This window comes from Octopus bimaculoides, chromosome 29, assembly GCF_046866305.1.
Source record: "Octopus bimaculoides isolate indiv1 chromosome 29, ASM4686630v1, whole genome shotgun sequence".
Lineage (NCBI taxonomy): Eukaryota > Metazoa > Mollusca > Cephalopoda > Octopoda > Octopodidae > Octopus > Octopus bimaculoides.
The window spans coordinates 7079517-7096728 of record NC_142956.1 but is presented as its reverse complement, the minus strand read 5'-3'; the positions used below and the strand labels follow the sequence as shown (position 1 = coordinate 7096728).

Here is a 17212-nt window from a genome sequence, read left to right as displayed (position 1 = left end):
CTCAATGCTCTATATCAAATGCTGACAAGAACTGCTACCAACACAGGATTTTGCTACTCGCTCACAGCTCTTTAATTTATAACAATGAGTCAGTCAACCGTTACTTACTTATCGGGAGGGGGCGTTTTCTTCTACATCTGCCCTTTTTGGAATCAGTCTCTCTTATCTTCTCCATTTTTCAGAATTGAACTCCGCTCAGAGTTTTGATATCTCTTACGTTTAGGGTTCATTTCTAGTGTTTTCTTTCTGTCCTGCTTTCTCCTGCTAGAACCTGTAGTTACAAATTTATTGGATGTTGATACCTCAAACGTGATTTCCATCAGGATTTCATTTCATTTCTTGTGACTGCTTTATCCGGGTATTTTTTCGTAGGCTGGTTAATATGTTTTGTTTTCGAAATCTTTTTATTAACAGGAATATCATTCTTCCAATTCGTTTAATAATTACGCCGTTGTCCCAGCTTTCTTTACCATATCTATAGGTTTAAAAAAACTATGTCACCTAACATTTTAAGTAATTTAAAAGTAATCTTGTTGTTCGCCACTTCTTAGTTTCCCTTGGTATCAACTTATCGAAAACAGTTCTGACCATTCTAGCAAACACCAATTCTGCAGATGACATTCCCCACGATGTATTCAGATTAGGTGTTACTCGATATACTCTTAAAAATGGTTGGAGTGCAAAATCATCCATCACTTCATTGTTGGCCTTTTTCAATATCTTCTTGAATGTGTCAGCAAGATGAACATTTTACTAAATTTTCTGAACTCGTCTGCCGTAAATATTGAGCTTCATTATTAGACACAGTGGTACCCGGAATACTATGCCCGGTGAACAATTCGTGTAAAATGCTTCTTATAACAGATGTCGGATTTTTCATTTATGCACTTCCACCACTTTGAAAACCTGTCCACCGCAATGAGGTAATATGTTTAGTTGAGTGGGCCTGCGTAATCGACACGCAGTCTGGCCCATAGAGCATCTGTTTCTGGCAATGGTTGGCATTTAGTAGGAGTTGATTTTGCAGTTAAGGCACGCCCTCTACGTGATTTCGCAGATTCTTCAATATCATAGTGCATTGTAGGCCAACATACGTAACATCCCATCAATGATTTCATTCTCGAAATCCCTGGGTGACCCATAAGAAATTCTATTAATAATCACTTTTGTAGTGTGGCTGGTACTATAGCTCTTTGTACATACATCAACACATTGTCAGACAGTGAGAAATGTTTTGCATTTGTGTTACACATATTTCTATCTCTGTTAGCCTTCAGTGAGGCACGTAAACTAGTGTATATATATATATATGTATATATATATACACACACACACGCAAGCACACACACACACACATACACACACACACACACACACACACACACATATATATATATATATATATATATATATATATATATATATATATATATATATATATATATATATATATATACATATATATATATATATATATACATATATATATATATATATATATATATATATATATATATATATATATATATATATATTCATTTAAAATGCAGAGATGCCTATAATAGGACATCTACTCGCTAGAAATAGCAGCAAAATACTACATACCACAAAAATTAGGGATAATTTCGAAAGGAAATGAAAAATAAAAACTTTTACCAATCTATATTCTGTACCATGGTTTCAAGTCAATTTTAGTAAGATAAAGATTATATATCTTACAAGGTCGGACTATCGTCAGCAGAAATGACCAGACAACATATGAAGCACGAGTTAATAAGCAGCATGGTTCGTGTTCCTATGTCTAATTTTTGAAAATATACCGCGTATTTGCGGTTTACCTAATCGGCAGCAAATACAAAAATGCCGAAATTTTTGTGCTATGTAGTCTTTTGCTGCTATTCCTAGCGAGTAGATGTCCTATTATAGGCATCTCTGCATTTTAAATGAATAATACATAGTCTATTGACTGTTTTTTTACTCTCGCTAGACCACTGGTGGTAAATAAGATTTCTAAAATTTTTTTTGCTACCCTATAATTTATTAATATATATATATATATATATATATATATATATATATATATATATATATATATATATATACATGTGTGTACGCGTGTGTCTGCATGATTTATAGAATAAAAGTTAAACAACAACTGAATAATGAACTCAATCAATAAGGAAATTTATCAGGTATCATATCTTCGTGAAATGATAACAGCGACTTTAATGTTTCACCTAATCGACTTTTCCAAATATCGTTACTCTTCCATGAAACATACAAGCAGAAATTATACAAGACGCTAGAAAATATTTGATATTCTGAGATAAGTATTCCTCTACATATTCCTCTAAACAAAATAACAACGTATAATTTTATGTCAGAATGGGATCAAAGAATTCTGTACCAGTTCACAAATCATGTTGCTTCATTTACTTTAAATGGCATTTTAAACCAATTATCCAAACATTTCTAAATGGTTGTATACACTTGATATACATCTACTACTATGTACGTTTAATTAAAATGGGCATTCACTATTCTTTCACGGACGAATTTTCTTTTACAGACTCAGTCCGCAGTCAACCAGTATCTTGATATTCCTCTCAATCTCCAATAATAACTCATATGTCTGTACATACATACTTGGATATATATATATATATATATATATATATATATATATATATATATATATATATATATATATATATATATATATATATATATAATACAAAATGCGACTAAGGAAAAATCAAATGTTATTAGATTGCACCTGTTTCTGCTGTAGCATGTGGTGAACTCATAGTTTAGTTCCAGGATAACACCCTATGATATCTTGAATATAAAGTCGAATTTATTTTTTGAAATGTGACCAATAGAATAAATACAATTTATAGAAATAAGTATTGCGTTTGGACTAAAACATTCAAGGCCGTGCCAAAAAATGGACTTTGTCTAAAGCCTGAAACCACTAAAGGATAAAAGAGATGTCTTATGTATGCGCCATTGCGGAGCTCAATGATTAAAATTACCCATCTAATGTGTCATATTTAATGTACACATACAGATACATTTTGCAACTGAAGTGGGATGTGGAGGATTCGTTGGACGCAGTTCAATACGACTCTTGTTATTGTTAAGCTTAACTCATCGTAAAGTATTTGGTTAAAAAGAGACGATGGCTAGAAGAATATTGAGCAATATTTGATAACCAGTTGATCGAACAAGCGGGGTATCGTGTGATTGAGGTGGGGTGCGTAATGATGCCGTTGAGAGGTTAGTCCCGAAATGAGGCGCAGTCTCTCCTGCTGACCTCATACACTTGCTGGCTTCAGGTATGCAGAACTTTCGATTGGTTGAACTATGTATATATATATATACGACGGACTTGGAGATGGTGGTGATGCTGGGTGGTATGATATTGTGCTTTGGTGATACGCCAACAGAGACCCACCTCTGTTTCTCATATGTTCTAAGTACAGCTGTTTTTGCTCTTTACTCATATGCTCTCGATTCTGTTGATATCTTTCTATCTTATTTTGAAGGTACACTTCTCTTTGGTCCTTGCTCATTTGTTCTATCCGTTACTGATGTTTTCCCTCCTATACCGTAGGATGCACTCCCTCTCCTCTCGGCTTATTTCGGTTCTTCTCTGTTTCATCCTCTCACGATTTTAATTACTTATTTCCTCTCGCTAGTCCTCGCACAACCATTCTCTCCTTCTACACTGATGCTCTCGGGCAGCCTCTCTCATGCCATTATGCATATTTTAAACTTCTTATCAAAACAATAAGTCTCCAAAATGATTCAGAATGTTGAAAAACATATACGAATGTATTACACTGTTTTTGTGTAAGAGGTGAAAATATTTCTGAAATACTCATCTAGTATGCAGGGACACAGTGTATAGACTACGGTAATTAATTGTATTGTAGGAAAGTAAAAAGTAAATGGCAAAAACAGAGTTAAGATATTTGATTTTGTTTGGCTCTATGAATTTAAGTTTTTTAAAATGCTTTCTTCGGTACATGATACAAGAAAGACATTGGAAAAATACTGCCCAAAACAGAGAAACGGTAACTTAACAAAAGATATAGAAAGAGAAAGAAAAGCTTGTATTCGAAAGCCAGAAGATGTTTTCTTTAGCTGTGCTGTAATTTTGTAATTAAAACGAATTCAAAATTTCAGTTTTAGAACATAAGCCTTAACATGGAATGTGGTGTATGGCCGAATTCAAATGAGTAGAATGCCTAAAACAAATCTGTCTGTGTGTGTGGTTGTGCCATTAATGCCCAGGTGTCAATTTCAGTTCTATTGAAGAAAGGAATTTAAATACCTATCAGTCACTCCCTCTCATTTTTTCTGTCTTTCTCTCTCACTTATCTCCTTTGCTCGACACACACGATAAATTTATGTATCTTAATTTTCTCATTAAGTTCTTTATTGCTTCGGTCGCCCACTAGGCGTGGGTGTGGAGAAGTAGTAATACAACACTTAAGAAGTGGTTTCAAATCTCTTCCAGAAATTACAAGAGATCTACGCGCGTCAGGTATCTACAAAAAACAAAATGGCATATTAATGATTATTTTGTATTATGAATATTTCGGAATTGATTTCTCAATTAAAGAATAAATTGTATCCCAACTCAAGAATAAATTGTATTTAGGATAACATATTTCTATACAACATATTTTGCTTTTTTTCTTCGAATATATATGCAAAAATTTTATTCCGAGGCAAAGCCGGGTGCTTCTGCTAGTAGTAAATAAATATGTACTTTTAATTCATTATTGAGTCCTCTTTCTTAATTTCCGTACACATAATGTATATTCGACTATTGCAGATGGAGTATGAATTATCAAACTTGGCAGCAACGTGTGAAGTTGAATATTGTGGGTAAGCAAAATGGCATTTACCGTTTATTAAAATTTTGTTATATTTGGGATCAAAATATTCCATTGATCTACGATTTGATTATGTATTAATTTTTACATCAACAATGCTGTATTTGTAAAACATAAAACACAAATTTATACTTTCAATGAACCCTTCATCTGTATTGTAAATAAACTTACACGCACGCGCACACACACACACACACACACACACACACACACACACACACACACACACATACATATATATATATATATATATATATATATATATATATATATATATATATGTATATGTATTAATAATTATCGCCAAGCCAACATGGCAGTCCCAAATATAGGACGAATGCTGCCGTGGGTTAGTTCCAAGAGGCCATCGCCTACGAATCTGTGTCCTTTATAACCTTCGAACAGGGAAGGTCAGCAGCTTCCCCTTGCTGCTTTGGCATCTGCAGACGAGACTAGTTTCAGGGTGTTGCTCCTTGTCAATGCAGAACAGCCGAAGCCAGCAGGCCTCGCTACTAACTATCTGTAGGAAGGTTATTTATCTAATTTCAGTGGAATACATCCACTGGTTTTCAGAAATAGAGATATTAATATTTCTAAGTCTCGGCTGCTCTGCATTGACAAGGGGCAACACCCTGAAACTAGTCTGCAGATGCCAAAGCAGCAAGGGGAAGCTGCTGACCTCCTCTGTTCGAAGGTTATAAAGGACACAGATCCGTGTGTCACGTAGCTAGCTAGAGGCGATGGCCTCTTGGAGCTAATCCGCGGCAGCATTCGTCCTATATTTGGGACTGCTATGTTGGCTTGGCGATAATTATTAATACCCAGTACCGCTGCCGTAGTCTCCTTTAGAGAGACTTAGAAATATTAATAACTCTCTCTCTCTCTCTCTCTCTCTCTCTCTCTCTATATATATATATATATATATATATATATATATATAGAGAGAGAGAGAGAGAGAGAGAGAGAGAAAGAGGGAGAGAGACAGGGAACTACAAGTGAGTGTGAACACAGGTGTATATATATATATCTTCGTCATCACCACCATCATCATTATCACTATTATCATCACCACCAGCAGTTTTGGTAGGATTTCTATGGCTTTACACAGTGTCCCTTGGACAGAATATATTGGTGTGCCCAGAGTCCGCCTGGTAATTTCAAAGAGCAAAGGGGCTACTGAGACCTTCAGATATAGATATTACGATGCCCTTTAACATATAAAAACAATACGTATATAACAAACACAGAAGGTAAAACTATATATGCAAATGAAAACACAAATATATAGAACAGCTTATCAAGAAGGTATATACAATCGACTAAATATTCTAAAGCGTGTCAAGAGACTAAAAACCCTAAATAAAATATCAAGCGACTAAAATCCTCATTTTCCTCCCTTCAATTAAAAATATATCAAAAAAGTTAATTTCCTAAAAAACAGAATATTGGAATCCAGGAGCAAAAGAGAATTACACATAATCAAATCAAACACAACTCGGGCCATTCCGGGAGTTCACTGCTGCAGTTGGATTACGAGTTAATGTGCACATCGTTAATGGCTCCCTCATCAGGATGCACAGGTATCTCAACAATTAGTCATTCACAGGTATTTCTTTATTAAGAACAGATGCCCGAACATAGAGTAGAGGACACAACGACAGACAACACAACGTGGGGACATAAAACACAAAGCGAGGTATAAGATGAATATATAATAATGAGGATAATCGTTTTACAATATTCAAAATTTTCCTTTGGCCACAAAATGTATGTATCTAGTCCGTCGAGATCTACCACCATAGGGAAGGGTGTCATATCTCACCTCTAGCCTCAGGAGAAGTATGTCTGTTTTAAAAGTGTCTTAAAATGCTTTGTAATATTGTATATCTATCATAATGCTATTCATTTTTTGTGTGCTATGTGGTTATATTCTAATGATGTTTCTAACATTTATTAAACTTTTATCGATTGCTCTATCTTTTTTGTATGCTACCATATATGTGAAGTTTATCCTTGTGGTTTGGCTGCGTAGTGTGTCTTCCTGTGTGTCTCTTTTTGTCTGTGAATCCTTATTAGGAGTAGCATGTTTGTATGCAAAGATGGTTTATTTCTGAGGTGTTAGTGAGGTGGTTGTGTTCTCTGTCTGTTTTTACTCTTTTCTATATCTTCTTTCTTTTTTTGTTTTACTTTTTAGGCAGTGAATTCCTCGGTCCCCTCCTCTTCCTGCTTGGTACTTCCTGGTTTCAATGTTATTACTATCGTTGTTTTCTTCCTCGTTCTCGTATCCTCCCTCGGGCTGGTGAACTTTGATTTGGGGCAATTTACTTTTACGTGGCCCTTCATTTTACAAAGGCAGCAAGAGGGAGGGTTCACCTCTACCACCACTCGTAACTTTGTATCTTCTCGAAGCTCAATTTCATCGCATATTCTATCCAGAAGTTTTTGGGTGTCTTGGATTGTCACTTCGAAACCGTAGCTCCACCAGTTCAGTTGTTTTGTTCCTGAAGCTTGTAAAATGGTTGGCTTTCGTCTGTATTCATTAAAATTGCAGCTATGAGCCACATTTCCTTTATCTCGTGGGGTATCCTATCAATTCTGACTCTCGCAACACACTTGCAAAGATATATTGGCAGAAGAACCCATTTTCCGACTTTAATGGGGTCATTGTTTGCTATTGTGCGTCCTCTATGGTTGCAAAACGCACGTATACTTTGCCGAACCTCCTTCCTCTACTGAAGGATGTTATGTTGTTCATTATTTGTTAGAATCGATTCTTAATTGCCTCCTCACGTGCTATTTCAATCTTTTTCCTTTTCAGTGACGTGGTTCTTTATATCACAAATTTCTACCGTTCCAAATTGGCAATCTCTTCAGGAGGAGTCACTTTAACTTTAATCCCTCCCACTGTATTAACTGTTTGCTTTCCTCTACTATGAATTCAACTAACACTGCCTCCTCAATTTCGAGGTTGACGGTGGCAGCGTTCTTTTGCTAACTGACTGCAGAAGCGTAGGTCCCGGCCCTAGCAGCCTTGGGCGTCTGCACCGTTTTACGCATTCAATTTTCGCCCCTAACTGGGAGAAAAAGCAAATAAATGTCACAGCCCATAGGCAAAACAACAAAATCAACACTAGGCACTAAGCTTTTAGCAATTGTTTTAACTACCGACCTCAATGTAGCATCTCAATTCATATGGGTCCTACATGTCGCCTTAAAATTGACAATACTGACTATGTAAAATCTAGCCGATTGCATATACCTTCTTGATAGCCGTTATATATATATATATATATATATATATATATATATATATATATATATATATATATATATATATATATATATATATAAAATATACATATGTATATATATATATAAAATATGCGTTCATATATATATATATATATATATATATATATATATATATATAAATATATATACATGTATATATATATATATATATATATATATATATATATATATGTATATATATATATATATATATATATATATATATATATATATATATATATATATATAAAATATACATATGTATATATATATATAAAATATACGTTCATATATATATATATATATATATATATATATATATGTATATATATATATATATATATATATATATATATATATATATGTATATATATATATATATATATATATATATATATATATATATATACAAATATATATATATGTATATATATGTATATATAGGTATATATATATATATATATATATATATATATATATATATATATATATATATATATATATATATATATATATATATATATATATATATATATATATATATATATATATATATATATATATATAATTATGTGTATGTCTTCTATCTTAATGAATAAAAATTCTTCTGATAGAATAAATGGGTTAATAGAAACCAATGTAGCAAAGAACACAAAATAGCTGTAGTTTAGTTCCTGTTTTTAAGGCAGGAACTCCTTGAAATTTTGGGTATTTGAGTATATTTAAGAATTTAAGGAATGGAGAAAACGCATGTTATAATTGCATACTTTATTCCTACATATGTTTCAAAGGATTACAACCTGTGTGATCCATAGGGATCTTTGATATTAAAATTGTAACCTTCTCATCAGAGAAAGCATGGGAATCATCTTAAACGTAAGACATTATGACCGATTATGAAAACAATAGATGGATAAGTTTATGACTTGATTCATTTGAAAAAAACCGTTAGAGAATTGGACGCTGCCGGATAGTGGGTTGGGCAACACATACCTATAAATGTGTGAGAACGTACATGCATACATAAATACATATACACAAACACACACAAACATGCATACTGATACACACACACACATATATATATATATATGTATATACATATACATACATATGTGCACTTGTATATACATATATATATATATATACACACACGCATATATATACACTCATACGTCCACATTTATACATATGCACATACGTACCCACTCATATACAAATATACACATGTGTGCATGTCCCCATATACACATATGTATCCATTTATATATACACACATGTATAAATAGAAATAGACTCATACACATAAACATAGCTATACATCTACGCCTATTACCTAATCAAATAAACAGATTCGCATATACATATACATACATGTATACATACGTAAACACACGCATGCATATATATACATACATACAAATATTAGAACATTTTTATGAAATGAACTTTTTTGACATATTTTTAATTGTGGAGAGTAGAACATATTGTTTTATTTTATTTAGTTTTTTATTCGCATGACACGCTTTAAAATTTTTAGCCGATTACATTTACCTTCTTGATAGCCGTTATATATATAGATATATATTTGTATTTTTATTAGCATATATAATTTTTATCTTCTCTGTTATATATATATATATATATATATATATATATATATATATATATAATATACAAGAATAAGGGCAGAGAATCGTCAATTAATAATAGAATTAATAATTAACAATTCTGCCAAGTAGTTCAGTATGAAAAAAACCTTTATCGGTAAAACTATTTATCATTATAAATATAGAGGGATTAGCAATTGAGTTGCTTCTCCAACATACTGAAAATTTAGAAATAGCAGTCAAAGAACTACTGATTCCAAACTACAATTTTTTCTCTAAAGTGGATGGCGATATTTATGGCACACATAGAACAAAAAACCGGAGGGAAAAGCGTAAACAAACCAAGCCTTTAGTTAATTGGATACGAATCGTTTCATGGTTAAGTGAATGGAAATTTCACTATTCCAATCTTCAGCCTCAATATTCTGATAAATTTTGAAAGTGTCTCTAAAAAAATTCACGGTAATTTTTGGCCATGCGACACCAAAAATCAACTATAAGAAAGGCACTTTTTTTAGAGACACTTTCAAATTTATCAGAATATTGAGGCTGAAGATTGGAATAGTGAAATTTCCATTCACTTAACCATGAAACGATTCGTATCCAATTAACTAAAGGCTTGGTTTGTTTACGCTTTTCCCTCCGGTTTTTTGTTCTATGTGTGCCATAAATATCGCCATCCACTTTAGAGAAAAATTTGTAGTTTGGAATCAGTAGTTCTTTGACTGCTATTTCTAAATTTTCAGTATGTTGGAGAAGCAACTCAATTGCTAATCCCTGTATATTTATAATGATAAATATATATATATATATATATATATATATATATATATATATATATATATATATATATTCTTTCTATATGTTAAAAGTCATGGTAATATGCTCAAATGTATGGAGGCGGGAAATTATATAAAGTCGTTGGCACGAATTTGACGTCTATTCTGTAATCTGTGATTTTTCTATCGATATTAATTAATATATGACTAATTACCAGATTTTATAATAATATTTTACCCATTACTCATGTTCTCATACTGAATATATACGACGCAGTAAATATTTTTTGCAGATATATTCCTGGAATTAGCGCGCCAAAACTTAGACTTTTGAATTTTACCATTAAACTGTAATTAGCAGAACCATATGCACGCGCACCCATGGCGGTGGGCAACTCTGTATACGATTCTGATAATTACGGTTACATTACAAATCAGGCTGATGAGGAATAGACAAATGGTAAGAATTTGTTAAATCCGAAACCTGGTTCCTGTTTAATAATGATTTTTTAAGTGATTTTAAATGTCTTACCCGCTCACGTTTTTGGTATGCTGCTATATTTCATGTTGAGAACATTTTAGGTCTTAATAGACACAAGATGTGATCTATTTCTAGCGCATTAATTGTCCACGTTAGTGGTCGACGTTATTTTTTAAAATGTACCTTAATTCCCTGAGATTACAGATTATAATTCTGAATCTCTTTGATTCTTTACATGTGCTGGCCTCCTGATAATTAATCGATATTAATTAATATATGACTAATTACCAGATTTTATAATATATATATATATATATATATATATATATATATATATATATATATATATATATATATATATACATATATATATGTATATATATATATATATATATATATACATACATATATATATATATATATATATATATATATATATATGTATATTTTATATATATATATATATATATATATATATATATATATATATATACGACAAGAAACAAATTTTGCCTTTTTTATGAAGACAAATGGGTTTATAAGACGGCAAAAAAGAAGTTTTCAAATTAAGCTGAGACAAAGGAAAATCACAGATTACGGAATAGACACCAAATTCGTGCCAACGAGATACACACACATAAAGATACACACACATACAACAACAAAAGCAAAATAAAATTTGATTCGTAAATTTTTCATGAAATAACGTGGTAGATATTGTTGAAAATAATTATATTATTTTAATCGCTTTTTAATATTCTATTTCAGATTAGAGGAACTGAAAGACGTATTTAGTATTAATTGCTCTGTACCTGATAATGTTACTAAAGATGAAGTTTTCAAACAAATTTTTGAAACTCTTAACTCATCAAAGATATTGCGTAATTTGGGGATTAAGCAAGATGAGATGGAATTGATTGGTGAAAGTAAGTAGTACGTTTCTTGCCATGTCTTTAGCCAACACAATCACCATCATCACCATTATCACATACGCTGTCGTCGTCGTCGTCATCAGCATCTTAATAAGAATTGAATAATATTAAGGATACTCACAAAGACACAAATACAAACACACACCCACACAAACATACATACACACCAACACACATATGCACCTTTTTTCTCAAATCAATAATGTGTCTGGTAATTTATTTATAATATTCTCTTTCTACTTCCCACTGTCAGCTGAATCCTTTCATTCATTGCAGCTTGGTTTATGGAAATTCTACAGGAGATATTTGTTTTCTACTTAATGTGTGTATATCTAAGTCTTATGGAGACAAAGTAGAACAATACTGTGGTGCTGAGGCTTGTGATGGAAGGAAATCTTTAGTCATAACTGTCGTCTTCTCTACAGGAAAGAAAGTGACCGTTTTAGTTTCCTCATGACATGTTAATTCATAAGAATGGTAAAGTTTCTTTATCTCTTAATAAAGAGGAAGATCAGTTCCCCTGAAACTTTACAGAGTCTTCGTGGATGATGAGACAGTCGAAGCAAAGTATCACCAAACTGGAGATATGCTCTAAATAAGAAAATTCCGCTCTACTAATGGTATCAAACCTGCCAGGTGGTGGCATTAAACTAAATGACGGATTATTCATTTTAACCTAGATAGACAAGTTCCGATTTGAAACTAGAAACTTTGTCTGGCTGTCCGTCTGTCTCTCTGTGTGAATCCCTAAAACTCGAGAACTACGCAAGCAATTTCATTCAGATTTTACAGATGCCTTACTTAGGGTTCCAGTTGTGTTTTAGTCAACAAATGTTTATAACTTCTTGCAGAGTTCGCGCCCACGGGAACATAATATCTCCTCCACTATTTAAGTATTACGTGTCAAAAGTGAAACAAAAACACTCATGTCAAATACTTTTACTTTAAAAATGAAACTATTCCACGAACTGAAACAATCACATTTCGATACTGTAATGACAGATACTTTCAGAGAGAGAGATAAAAAGTGATAGAGAAAGAGAGAAATGTATATGTATACATATAGATGTATATATACACGTATATGTATAGATATATATATATAGATATAGATCTATATGCATACATGTATATGTATACATATGTGTAGATTTACATGTAATATGTACACATATATACATATATATATACATGCATACAGATATCCATACATATATACACCCATCACACACATACACATGCACACAAACACACACATTAGTCATTTGTTTTCTTATCCAAAACTACGTTTAAAGTACTGAATGTATCTTTATGAAATTTGGAAATTATATTCTATGCATAACGGCCATAACTCCCATGAAAATTCAAATATTTTTGATGTTAATGAAATTTTAACCCGAACATAACAGATGAGCATTATTTGTAATTCAACGGTACAACAGTGTAAGACTACCCTTTCAGATATACTTACATGTGATTTCTGCAAGGTGGTGCATAAATTGTCAAGTAAATGAGACGCATCTTTGCCTCCACTGATTCACTTGCAAAGTGTTGAGTAAAATTATTTCGTTGCAGACCTCCTTTGAGTCTTTTTATTATCACTGCAACACACATAGTCCCCAGTTGGTAACATTGATTTCAAGGCCTTTCCAGATGAGAGACTGGTTGTTCTAAGACATTTATCGATTGTAAATTTTGTCTGCACAGTTACCTATCGGTATAGTGGTCATTTGCAAACTCCAGAGGCGACACTTTCATTTCCCTTTACTCCAAACGTCACGCGTTGTTATTTCAATTGGGTCATGCCCTTCCAATTGCTATAGATCCGTAATGCATCTTACAGCTGTGCCTGTCACCTGTATGGTGAGGAATCCTACATGTATTGGGAGTGTGTGTGTGTGTGTGTGTGTGTGTGTGTGTGCGTGTGTCTGTCTGTCTGTCTGTCTGCATGTCTGTCTGTCTGTCTGTGTGAATCCCTAACACGGGCAACACCGGCTATTTCTGCTAGTTTAATATAAGGTTATTAATTTTTGTTGTCCGAATTCATGGCTGTTTTCTCTACCAGATGTTCCTCTTAAAACATCGTCGAATAATAATGTACCCATTCATTGTTAAGTGAAGGCGATTGATTCGGTGTCTAGAGCGTCGGGCTGACAATCATGATATAGTGACTTCGATTTTTAGACGGTGCCTGGTGTTATGTTCTTGAGCAAACAATTTATTTCACATTACTTCAGTACTTTCAGCTACAGAAATTAATCGCGATGTCACTGTTATCAAGTTGTATCGGTCTTTGCCTTTCATTTGGAAAACTACCGTAACCTGGAAAGGGGAAGCTGGTAGCATAGGTGACTGCTAGCCTTCCACAAAAAGCCTTGCTCGGACTTGTGACTCTGAGTGTAATTTTCGGTACTTACTCTATTCATTGTTACTACCTTCTGGCACATTTAAACGTAAATGTCTGATTGTTGTTAATATTCATCATCGAAGAAATCATCCCTCCTTTAGACGGTGTGTCTCTGCAACACAGATGAACCACTAGTTCAAGGAGTCAGGTTGATGAACCTAATTGTCTTTCTAACAGCCATCAAGAGGCAGAAGCAGTCAGAACAGTAAGGGTCTAAGCAATGTTATATCTATCGATTCTTAATCAATTCTGCCAGAGTTGCTACCGATGTTAAGTCATCAAACATTTATACAAAGCTATTAAACCAGGAAACAATTCCGTATAAAATCAGCTTGATGTTGCAGGAACACTCTGTCTTATATCTCGAATGAAATAGAAGCAGGCTCTGCTTGGTTGAAAATTGTATACCTTGCTATGCCGTAACAAGCTGGAAAAGCGAAATGTGTTGGAGATACCCTCAGAATGAAAAGTTCATTTGGCAACGTGGTCTAGTATATTTCTGAACAAGAGAATCATCGACACTCACAAGAAAGAGACAAGTTCACACTTAATGAACACTAATTCAAGGAAAATACATCTACACAAAGCCGAATAATGATATAAGTTCTTTCCCTATACATCGTTCCGTTTTTTATTAATAAATTTTAGCACCGATATCAGTTGAATAGTCGCTTTGAGAAAATAGCATCCTTTAAACCAGTCATTTCATCCCATGTAAAATTGCTCGACGATGTGTAAAAATATAAACAAATACGCATAAATATATATGTATATATATGTATGTATTTATGCATATCTTTGTATGGAACAGAGTATCAGATGTTGTTATACACCACTTGTCACAATGCCCTTCTTCTGCAACTTTGGAATTGGTGAGCCAATTTTGAAGGAATTGATGAATCGTTTATTTGGGTTAAGCCTGATTTACCTTAAAAGGATTACAAAATAATTATAAATATTTACATATTCGGAGGTTTTTATCTTTTCGTGCGTCTATGTCACAAGATATATTCAGGAATATATAATCGGCCTAAAAACAGTTAGCATATCCAAATTATATTAATAATAATATTACCACCACCACCACCACCACCACCACCACTACTACTACTACTACTACTACTACTGCTGCTGCTGCTGTTGCTGCTGCTGTTGCTGCTGCTGTTGCTGCTGCTGTTGCTGCTGCTGCTACTACTCCAATCAAAACTATTACAACTACTCACCATTATCAATATGCATGTATTTTCCAGTATATAAACCAAACCAATAAACTCCCTCATATAAGCGTTTTCTTTCTTTTTCAGTGGTTTGTAATGAAAACACGACATCAACGAACAGTCATACTTTCTACTGGCCAATGACAAAAGTAGGAACAAATGTGACCATCCCATGTGGTGCGAATACATCAACAAGATATTGGTTCGTTTGTATTGTTTTACTTCTCCCCACATTTTGACGTTTCAGTTAGAGCACATGCTATGCTATAGTAATTGAAACATCTACATAGATTAAGACGATAGAATTAATGTGCGTCTGATCAAAACATTTAACAATGCTATCTTATATTTTACGCAGTATGCGACATACTTTTTGTCTTGGCTGCACGAGCAATATTTTCTTTGTTCCGAATATTTGAATTTCATTAAAACATTTGTTCTGAAGATTCAAGTAATTGCCTTGATTTTCACGTCTCAAAATAAACGTAAGGGAGGAAGCACATATCTAGGCGCAACTAATTCTTTTGAATTCAGGGTAATATTATTTATTCAATTGTACTATTTACTGTAGAACAACACGTTTTGTCACTATATGGTGACTATAGGGAGGAAAGCGAAGAAAGTAGATCATCGTGTGACCTGACTCAGCATATTGACATTTCTGTCGCTTGTACCAGGCTATCACATGTGCTAAGCATATAAAATGTTCCACTTGGAGTCTGAATTTCATAAGTTTTAAGACAAATTAAACAAGTGCAATTTGTCAATTCTCTGCAGGTATTAGTAAATGAGCAAAGATTTCTGCTGCCGATGATAATGTTGATGACGACGACGACGACGACGACGATGATGATGATGATGATGATGATGATGATGATCATGATTATGACTATATATGAATAGATGATTTCTCCACTCAATTTGGACTAATATCATGGTGCTTTAAGAGTTCCTCAACCATACGGTTCCCACATCTTATATTAATATGTCTTAGCGAAATATAATAAATAAAAGCACATGTTGCAATTATTAACCCTAATTTTAGTTAGATCGTTTAAAATGGTTTTGTGGATAGGGAGTGAAGTAAATAACAGATTACTGACAAAACGCTTTGAAGGTATCTTCGTTCTACTAAAATGTGAGTTTATACACCAACCGGTTAATAGTTTTTCTTACATTTCTCTGAAATTCATGAAATGCAAATGCATAACGAAGTCTAATAATATTTTATATATATTTTGTTGTTGCCTTTAGCCCGGCGGTAGACCTAGAAATGCAAAACTGTTCCCCATTTACTGGCATTTGGCAAGAACCGGACATGTCTCAGTGTTACACATCAGGGGGCACCACTGAAAAACCAAATAACCTTACACGTGAGTATTTCAAAATACAACTACAGTAGAAGTAGTAGCAAGTGGAATAGCATTAGCAGTTGTAGCTGTTGTAGCAGAAGGATGAGGAGGAGAAGGACTATTAGTCGCGGGTGGAGTAAGAGGAGTAGGAGCAGGTGGTATAGTCGCATGAAGATTAAGAGGAGGATACATATATGTGAAAGAAATTAGTATTTGTATTTGAATTCCGTTACGAC

The 17212-nt window shown here is 33.2% G+C and overlaps 1 protein-coding gene across 20 annotated transcripts in view; it reads left to right on the top strand.

Moving 5' to 3' along the window:
* LOC106882312 (uncharacterized) overlaps positions 1-17212 on the top strand; it is a 206134-nt gene that overhangs the window by 111432 nt on the left and 77490 nt on the right. For 19 of the 20 annotated variants that reach the window (XM_089345471.1, XM_089345467.1, XM_089345464.1 and 16 more), the window contains 4 exons: positions 4847-4899; positions 11837-11994; positions 15712-15826; positions 16879-16997. In XM_089345471.1, coding sequence (XP_089201597.1) covers positions 4847-4899; positions 11837-11994; positions 15712-15826; positions 16879-16997 — 445 coding nt within the window. The remainder of the gene's footprint in view (positions 1-4846; positions 4900-11836; positions 11995-15711; positions 15827-16878; positions 16998-17212) is intronic. The other variant, XM_089345476.1, reaches the window with a different exon arrangement.